This window comes from Suricata suricatta, chromosome 10 (genome assembly GCF_006229205.1).
Source record: "Suricata suricatta isolate VVHF042 chromosome 10, meerkat_22Aug2017_6uvM2_HiC, whole genome shotgun sequence".
In the NCBI taxonomy this organism is placed as follows: Eukaryota; Metazoa; Chordata; class Mammalia; order Carnivora; family Herpestidae; genus Suricata; species Suricata suricatta.
The window spans coordinates 3,821,150-3,831,024 of NC_043709.1; the positions used below are offsets into that span (position 1 = coordinate 3,821,150).

The 9,875-nt window shown below is 59.3% G+C and overlaps 1 protein-coding gene across 1 annotated transcript in view; it reads right to left on the reverse strand.

The window, feature by feature from the left end:
• Positions 1-525: 525 nt before the first annotated feature.
• RIBC2 (RIB43A domain with coiled-coils 2) overlaps positions 526-9,875 on the reverse strand; it is a 16,872-nt gene continuing 7,522 nt past the window's right edge. The window contains exons 4-7 of the mRNA XM_029954844.1: positions 9,394-9,512; positions 6,260-6,487; positions 1,798-1,964; positions 526-708 (exon numbers count right to left, since the gene is read on the reverse strand). Of these exons, the coding sequence (XP_029810704.1) occupies positions 630-708; positions 1,798-1,964; positions 6,260-6,487; positions 9,394-9,512 (593 nt within the window). The 3' untranslated portion in view covers positions 526-629. The remainder of the gene's footprint in view (positions 709-1,797; positions 1,965-6,259; positions 6,488-9,393; positions 9,513-9,875) is intronic.

Below are 9,875 nucleotides of genomic sequence, written 5' to 3' on the forward strand. Positions count from 1 at the left end.
ACACTCCCCGGGCACACACGCTCCGGGAGCACACACTCCAGGCGCACACTCTCCAGGCACACACTCCCCAGGCTCACACGCTCCAGGCGCGCACTCCCCGGGCGCACACGCTCCCGGCACACACACTCCAGGCACACACTCCCCAGGCTCACACACTCTGGGTGCACACTCCCTGGGCACACACGCTCCGGGTGTACACGCTCCAGGTACACACTCTCCAGGCGCACGCTCCCTGGGCTCACACGCTCCAGGTGCACACTCCCCAAGCTCACACGCTCTGGGTGCACATGCTCCAGGTACACACACTCTGGGTGCACACGCTCCAGGTACACACTCTCCAGGAGCACAGTCCCTGGCTCACACTCTCCAGGCGTACACTCCCCAGACTCACACACTCTGGGCACACACGCTCCGGGCGCACATGCTCAGGGCACAGCTGAACAGAAACCTCATTACACACACGGGGGCGCAGAGGGGAATGAATACATGTTTTGTCCACTGTCGTAAAGGTGAGTTGAAAGGCACTTCAGAAACACAGAGTATATTTCTTTTTAATAAATGCAACCCTTCAAAAGGCCATTGCGTTTTATGCACAAACAATTCAGAGAACAAGGACCGTGTCTTTTTCACTATCGACTTCTTGTATTAAATTGCGCGAAATAGTCTTCCGTGGGTTGATTTGTAAAGACTTCCTCCATATATTTTTTCCTGATAATAAAACAAAGAGCAGAAAACATCAGCAAATGCCTGGTTTCCTAAATATTCTATTTGTTTTATACCTACACAGGAAGGCCACAAACATTTTACCAGCATGTTAGCCCCGGGGCACGGAGTACACTCCCGCCCCAGGAACCCAAGGGTGAGGGGGTGGACTCTGGGGAGGTCTCAGAGTGAAGTCTCTGGGAGGGTGGCTGTCCGTCCCATCGGACTTCTGTCTGGCATCTCTGCTGCCCTCTGGGGGCCCCGACAGAAGTGACCCAGCAGGGGACCCCCCGGGAAAGGGACCCCTGATTGGAGAACACACTGGTGGGTGTCTTCTGAGTTCAAGCCGAGAGCTTGTGGAGAGACAAATAAATAAGCCAATAGGTACCCCCGGGGAGGGCTTGGGGGTTTTTTGAGAAAGGATGAGGAGGGGCAGAGGGAAAGGGAGAGAGGAAGTCTTAAGCAGGCTTCACGCCCAGCACAGAGCCCAAGCCAGGGCTCCATCTGATGACTGCCAGACCATGACCTGAGCCTCGGTCAAGAGTCGGACGCTTAACCGACTGAGCCCCCAGGGCGTCCCAATATTCCGTGTGTGTGTGTGTGTGTGTGTGTGTGTGTGTGTGTGTGTTCCAAGTTCACCTACTGATTTGCATTAGACATTTTCTGTAGCCGCCTTCTGAACCAGGCTCGGGGTCTGTCAGTGTGAAGAGGAGACGTCTGAGCCAAGCAGCCTCCTCAGAAAAGCCTGATGCCCCAGGCCTGCTCGGTGCCCTACCCTGGGGGCCCCGGTGCCCTCTGTGTCTGAGCCATGGGGGGTCGCTGGCGCCACGAGTGCCGCCCCCAGAGGGTCCCCTGACTGTGCCAGGCCGGGGCTCTCCAAGCACTTAGTCTCTGGCTTGTAGCCTCAGCCCCTCTCTCCCTCTGTCTGAAGTCTTCACCAGGAGGCTGGGCCGCAGCCCAGTCACTGCTGCTAAGGGGGCTTCGGTGAGATACACAGCTGGACCCTGGGGCCCCGGGGTGGGAAAGGCTCGGGGGAGGTGGGCCCACGCGGTCTACCCCCGCCGCCCCTCCCCCTGCCCCCTGGCCCCTGCTCACTGCAAGCGCTGCTCCTGGGCCAGGCTGAGGTTGGTGCAGTCCAGGGCCCGGCGCAGGTCCCGCTGCTGGCGCTGGCGCTGGCGCTCCATGAGCAGGGCGGAGCGAGCCCCCTGCACCCTCTGCCGGTCCCAGTCCATGTCTCGCTGCCGCTCTTCTTCCTGAAGCCGCTGGAGGGAGGACAGGTGACTCACCACGGTTGTCCCCAACCCAGAAGAGATCCAGGGCATCGCCTAGGAGGAGATCGGCTTCTCGGTTTACAGGTGGGGAAACTGAGGTTCCCACCGAGGGGGCAGGTAGGTGAGAGGCATCATGCAGGACATCAGAGGAGCCCAGCGCCACCTGCCACGCTGGTGGCAGCCAAGGTCAGTGGGCTCACGGTCTTGGGGGTGGATTTCTGCATCTCAGCTCATTCCTCATCGGCCTGGAACCCCCTCTGTAACAACCATAGGGCCCTAGAAGAGGAAACCGGATCCATGCCGGGGGAGGGGTCACCCCCAGAATCGTGGGCAGTCCTGCCGTCCTGAGTCTGAATTACTTGGTCAGCTCAGCCTTCCTTCTCCTGCCACCAAAAGGAAGCACAAGCAGGCGGGGCCGGCTCTGAACACGCCTCCTCCCCTTCCATGGGTTTTAGGGCGGGGCTTCCGTACACCCGATGAGCAGAGGTTCCCAGGGGCCCCCTGCCCCCCAGACCTGGATCTGCCAGCCACCAGGTGCAGATGGGCTGGCAGAGGGCCGGCTCCCTAGGACCGAGAGGAAGCTGGTGCCCAGTTCTGCTGCCTACAGGGCAAGTCACTGTGCCTGCCCGAGCCTCAGTTTCCTCATCTGTAAAGTGAGGCTACTCGAAGCTGCCCTGAGTCCTGACTCCAGAAATACAGGATGCTGGGGTGCCTGGGGGGCTCGGGCGGGTGAGCCTCGGACTCCTGATTTCAGCTCGGGTCATGATCTCAGGGTTTGCGGGTTCGAGCCCAGAGTGGGGTGCCGACCTGACAGTACGGGGCCTGCTTGGGATTCTCTCTCTCCGTCTCTGTCCCTGCTCACTCACTTTCTCTCAAAATAAATAAGTAAACTTGAAAAAAATGCAGAGTGCAAGGAGACCTGCTTGCCCCAGACGAGGAGACGCACAGCCTACCTACCCTTTGCCTGACCTCAATTTTCTAAACCATCTCCATGCAGAGGAGGGAAAGCCACCAGAGGGCATACAGGGGTGCGGGAAGGGGGCGGACGGATTTCTGAGCTGTGAGGTCTGGTCTAGGCTTTTTTCCCCTTTGCGCTGCTTTTCGGACTTCATCTTCTAGAGACTGAGAATCAGATAAAAGCGCTGCTTTCAGGGCAGATGGCTGACCTTCCTTGCCAGACAGCTGGGCTGAATTGCAGGAGTGAAGGACACGGCAGCGCCTCACAAGGGTGACCCACGTTCCCTGCCCACCGTGGGGCTCTTCCCACCTGGGCCCCTTCGCCGCCTGCCCCCTGGCTGTCCCCTCTCCTGCAGGGGCTGTCTTCCCCCCAAACTGTTGGCCCTGGGCCCCCTTTCCTGAGCCAGGCCGTTGCCCCTCCCCCCGCACCTGCCTGCGTGGACGCTCTCACTGACCGTGGCCCCTGCCAGCACGCCCCCACTGCCCCTGGGTGGTCATCTGCAGACCCTGGGGAGCCCTGCCCACCCTCGCAGGCCTGAGAACTTCCTGCTTCCTGGCTTCTCAGCGATTCCCCCTCCTCTCCGAAGACCTAGTGCCAACCTAGCAGCTGTCACCCCCGGGGCACAGCCTACCAGTGACTCTCGAACTCCAACGGGCACCAGAACCCCTGGACGGCTTTCCCAGCCCATACTGTGGGTCCGCCCCAGGGATTCTGCTTCAGAAGGTCTGGGTGGGGCCTGAGAATCTGCATTTCTCCCAAGTGCGTAGACAGTGCTGGTCCAGAGACCCCCCCCCCCGACTTGGAGAACCTCTGCCCGCCTTGTCATCACCAAGAATGCCAGCCTCCCTAGTGTCACCTTCAAGGGTCCCGTTCACCACCGTTCTGGCCTGCCTCTTCCACCCTCTCTCCAGCTCCCTGATTCCAAGGGTTTTCCAGGCCTCGCCCCGCCCAGGACATCCCATCCACTGACCGCACACTTCCTCCTGTCCTGGAGCTCCGTGACTTGGTTTCCCCCCTCGTTCGGTCCGGCGTCCATGGCTGACACCCCCTGGTGCCGATGCCCTTGGTGCCCTTGAAACTCTGACTTGGGTCGGACATGCTGGGCAGGCTTGTCCAGTGAGTGTGGCTGGGAAAGGTCACCTGACTGCACTCACTGAGGACACTTCAAGTTCACGACCTCGAGGACCCAGGGGCCCCCGGCTCTGCCTGGCCATCCCGCCCCTTTCTCCTGGGCCACTCCTTTCCCGCTCTCCTAATGACCATCAGCACCTGGTTCTCAGTCCTCAACCCCCAACCTGAGCCCCTCACCCTCAGCTGGTGACCTCCCTTCCTGTTTCCCCAGGAAACAGGGGCTCAGAAGAGTAGCCCAGCCCCACGGCCAGGGGTGACCACCCCCACGGCCAGGGGTGACCGGCCTGAGCCCCTACCCACCTGAGCTTTGACTAGTGTGCCCAGGGCCCTGTTCTGCTGTGGGGACACGGCCCCAGCAAGTCCCTTCCGGCATCAATTTCCCCCTCTCTCCTGCGCCGCCCTCACAGCCTAACGAGACTGCTGTCATTTCTACAAGAATGCTGTCATATCTACAATCAGAAAAAACGACTTTCTCTTGACCCCACGTCCCCACCAGCCACCACCCCATTTCTCTGCACCCTTTACAGCAAAACGCTTTGAAAGCGGTGTCTGCGTTTGTGGGTCTCCACTTCCTTCCTGCTTGTTACTTTTCTGTCCCCCCCCACGACCCCTCCTCCAAAGACGCTCGCAGGCCAGCCACGGGGTTTGATCTGGGGGCTCCCCTTGCTGGGTCCCTCCTCCCTCTCTGGCTGCTCCTTCTCAGCCCCCCTCTTGACAAATGAAGGTGGGAGTGGGGGCTGTACTATGACTCAGTCTTCAGTCCCCTCCATGCCTTCACGCACTCCCTGCGTGACCCTAGCCAGGTTTGCTGCTCTAAATGCCCTCTGTGTGGCCAGGCCTCTAAGCTGATGTCTCCAGACCTTTGTTCTGAACTTCCGACTATGTATCCAACTGCCTACTTGCTTTAGGTTGTGGCAGAAAATATCACTCGCCTTCCAGTAACCATTTTTCTTTCTTCCTCAACAACACCATTGCTGACAAACTTGCCACCTGAAATAAACACTACCTTTCCCAGTTAGGGGCAACCTTGTGACTAAGTGTTGTCCAGTGGAATTTGAGCGGAAGTGTCCTGTGACACTTCCAAGAAATGTCCTTGAAGTGTTCTTCCTCGTTCCTTTTTCTGCTAGATGGAACATGTGTGTGAGGGCTGGAGCTCAAACAGCCATTTTGTACTAAGAGGTGGGAGTCCTTTGCCAAGGATAAGAGAATGTTAGTCAATGACCCTGGAACTGCCAAACCATATATACATGCCAGAGATAAAGTTCTATCTTTTTTAAGATGCATTAGTCAGGGTTTCCTGCCATGTTCAGGCACGGATCCTAACAGATACAGAGGTCTAACGCACACTGCACACACACTATATCCAAAACTGCACTTGTGACTTCTGTTCCCCTAGCAACCTGCTCCTCTCATGCTCTTCTTATCTCTGTAAATATGAACTGCATCCTTCTCATTGCCCAGGCCAGAAGGCCTGGAACGATCCTTAACTTCTCTGGGTCTCATATGCCCCACCCAACCCTTCAACCCATCTTGCTCACTCTAGTTTCAAAATAGATCCAGAATCTGACCATTTCTCATCACCCTGGCTGCCAGCGCCCTGGTCCCAACCAACATCATCTCTCACCTTGACCGCTGCAACAGCCTCCTTCCCCACCCACCCCTGCACCCCGATAGAGCCCTTCCTCAGAAAGGCAGCAGGAGGGATCCTACTAAACGTGTCAGCACGTCACTCCTCCACTCAAAACCCTCTGGCCCCAACTCCGCCACAGGAAAGGCCAGCTCTTCCCCATGGACTGCCAGGACCTTGACCTTCCACTTCCCAGACCTCTTCCTGCGCCCCCCCCTTCCCTGACCCTCCTCCACGTCTTTGTCCTTGCAGTTCACCCCCTGGCGGTCCTTCCTCCCATATTTGCAACATTTGGGTGGCGCACTCCCTCCCTCCTTCAGGTCTTTGTTCCAGTGTCACTTCCCAGTCTCCTGGGGACCTTTCGCAAACTCAGCACCCTCTATCCCCTTGGCCCAGCCTTACTTTTACCCCAGCACCCCTCAACAGCTGCTTCTAGGGACAAGCACAGCAACAGTTAGGAGGAGCCAAGGAGCCGGCTGCAGGAAGCGGGCGGGGGCGTGGTCCAGGGCTGCGGCTGGGGGCGGGGCAGGGGGCGTGGTCCAGGGCTGCGGCTGGGGGCGGGGCAGATACCAGCTTCTCCTGGATTTGCTGCTTCTGAACCAGACGGACGTGCGCCAGCTGCTCTTGGCTCATGCCCTTCCAGCAGCCGGGCACCACGCGGTGAGGCCCGAAGGAGCTGGCCGCCTGCTGCGGGTTCTCCGAGAGCAGGTCCCCACGCAGCAGGTTGGAGATCTCGGCCAGGTTGTCTTCTTGTTCTTGTTTTTTCTCTTGAGATTTCCTTTCCACGGACTCGGTGGCCTGCACAGGGGAGGACGGACGGTAAGGCAGACGCCCTGGGTGACCCCTGGAGGGCGGAGGCAAGGCCGGCCAATCTCACTGAAGGAAGAGTGTGGTAAAGTGCCCCTGGGACAGGCGGGGTGGGGGTGTAGACTCGCCAGCTGGGATGTGGGGCGGCCCTGGGACCCTGGCATGGATGGTGATGGGCGTGAGGGCCGGGCTGAGGGAGACCCGCCTGCTGGATGTGTGGGGAAGAGGGACAGCTGCCTGTTGGCAACGATTTGCCAAAGCAGGGAGTGGCCTTCCCAGCTTGGGCCGCCATCTCCCATCGGCGTGGCCTCACTTGCACCAGGGCAGGGCTCTGTGCTGCCCCCCCACCAAGTGGCCCTGGGCACCTTGGGGGCCCACAGGCCACAAAAAACACTCACCAGAGTGATTCACAACAGTGGAAACGTCTCAAAAATGAAACGCACACGGGCCCTGGGGACAAACAGACTCTGGGTCAGACTCCGTGCTCCAGGGAGGCCGAGGAGTGGAGCGAAAGGCCCCTGGTCCCGTGACCCCGAGCAAGTCACGTCCCCTCTCTGGGCTGCAGCCGTCTCTCGGCCGAGTCAAGCTCAGTGTCCGCATTGTCTCCAGCAGTGAACAGACGGGGCACATGGCGAGGTGCCCAGCACGCTGCCCCCGCTCTCCGGAAGGCCCCTCGGTGGCATCACAGAGGCATGAGCGTGGCGGTGCCACCAGCCCGGGTTCGTGCACTGACTGCCCCAGCCCAGTCTGTTTCTTTATGAACTAGCTGTTTGTTATCAATGAATCAGGCCCCTCTGGCCTGGGGGAGGGTAGTTGGAAGACATGCGTCAAATGTCCTAACACACCGGGCGTACTAACTCCTTGGATCCCACAACACCCTCCTGAGCAGGGTGACGGCCATTGCTGCTAGTCACCAAACGCTGCCTGTGCTCTTCCCGCATCGTGCAGTCGTACTCCCCCCCCTCACTCGCTCGTGGCCACGTGGCTTCCTTGGGCCAGTGACATGTGAGCAGAGGTGACTGGAACAGGCGTGGCAGGACGAGGCCGGCAGTGGGGGGAGGGAGAGAGGACTGCACACGGGCCTCCTCCGCCTAGGCTCCCGGGGTCCGCAGCTGGTGGCTGCTCTGTCCCAGGGCCTGGGCTTCGGGGTGAGGGTGACGAGGAGCAGAGCCCCTCAGCCAACCTGCAGGCTTAGCTCACTCTGGCCAGTCCTGCTGGGTGCTACCATTATGCCCATTCTACAGATGATGACACGGAGGCCCTGGGCTGGGATTTCCCAAGACAGCAGACGGGAAGGAGCCTGCACAGTGGGGCTCCAGCATTTGCCACCAGCCCTGAGCCGCAGCGAGCAGCTCGTGTCTGAGGAAACGAGCAGCTCAGAGGGACGCTCTCTGGTGTGTCCCTCCTCTGCAGAGCCGTGCTGACCCGCTGGGAATTTGCCCTGGAGGGCAGCGACCTGGACCTCTGGATTAATGCCCTGGGCTGATGCATCCAGCCCATCAATAGCCAGGAAGAGCACCGCAAAAGCCAACGGTGGCCACCCCTAGCGCAGGGGGCACTTTGGGCGATGTCGCCCCACAGCGAGCACGTGGGGGGCGGGGGGACCTGAAAGTGAAGAGGTCGCCGAATGAGCACACCGATGGGTGCGGCAACACTTCCAAGAAAGCAGAGAGCAGTCCCCCGGCAGGAGGGCTGGATTAATGGTCGACCGAGCCAGAGGGGTGAGCCGGTGACTGAACGATGGAGGAGTGCCCACAGGACACAGCACACAGAGCCCCGTCTGCCATGAATTCTCTGTGGGGCCTGGAGCCAGTGACTTGTCCTCTTGGGCACTGTCCGCACAAATGAAAACAAGGATGGAGGGCGTCCGAGATGCCTGCAGCCTGCTGGCTGGGCCTCAGTCTGCCCTTGGCCCCCCATCCCCGGCAGCTGCCCTCCTTGGTCTTGGGCGCGACCCCCCCCCCAATCCGTCCCCACTGAAAGCCAACATGCTCTCTGGTCTCTGGTCCGGCCTCTCCCGGAGTTTTTGGTTACATAAATGTCCTACCAGTAGGGCACTTTTGACCTTGCGTCTCCAATGCATTTGGCTCAGAATGTGATACCATTAGACCATACAGATAGCACGTAGTTCAGGATACACGCGCGTGCACACACATGCGCGCGCACACTTGGGGAGGCTAGAAGTGAACGCTGGAGCAGAGGCCTCGAGTCCCTTCCAGGGCTCCAGGGGATGGTCCCGCACACACACCCTGCTCTGCACCGGATAAATGACCCAGGGCGGCCCCATCCCACCCTGGAAGTAGGACTGCATTTGAAAAGAAAGTCTGGAGCAGGGGTCTAATTAAGGAAAGGGACAGAGAGCTTGAAGCCAGCGGAGTGAGGGAACAGCGGTGCTGGTGGCTGGTGGTGCAGAGTCTGGGAGGCAGCCCTGCAGAGTTTAGAGCGGAGGGAGGGGTCAGGAGCTAATCACCAGCAGCAAGATAATCGCTCCCCTTAGGGAGTGCCCAAGGCCCTGTTCTTGCCGAGGATGAATGAGCTCTGAGAGGCCTTAAAGAAGTGAGACGAGGTGTCAGAGCAGTGCTAGGTGGCCCTTTAGGGGGATGTCACTGTCCTTGGTGTTAGAGAAGAATCTGAAGTTTACAGAGTTTAGAGACGTGCCCCTCCCCCCACCCAGGCTCATATGGTTAGTTTGGTCAAATTTCACACCTGGATTCAGAGCTAAGGAGCAGGGGTGGGGTCTCATTCATCCCTCCAGCCAGGCAGCCCCTGGCAGGGCCAGATTATGTGGTGTGAGTCAGTGAAGGGCTGGGCTTGGGACAGGGAGACTGGGGAGACTGGGGCGTCTGGGGAAGCGGCTGTGTGCTTGTCTTCCCCTCTAACTAGAGCCTGGGACATACCTGGTTCTTGTTGAATTCTTTCACAGCTACACAAACCGCCTTTCTGGTGGCGCTTTCCAGACTCTGTAAATGCTTGGCCCTTTCATCAAACTGCAGCCTTGTCTTGGAGTAGAGGTCCTCTGGAAGGAAGCAAAAGGCAGTCACACCTCACGTGCCCACCCAGAGCTCCTTCCCAGGTGCGCAGAGCACGCTGCAGAGTGTCCTACCCACGCATCTCTTCTTATCCTGCCCTTATCCACAGAGCGGGGTTGTCCACGGCTACTGGGACACTTAGATGAGGTGATTCAGGTAAAGCTCTTGGGTGCAGGCTCTGAGCGTCGGCATTACTACCAGAGATTGGCAATGTTTGCTGGGTATCGGTGATGTCTGCTAGGGATCGGTAATGCCTGCTGGGGATGGGTGAGGTCTGCTGGGGATTGGTGAGGTCTGCTGGGGATGGGTGGGGTCTGCTGGGGATGGGTGGGGTCTGCTGGGGATGGGTG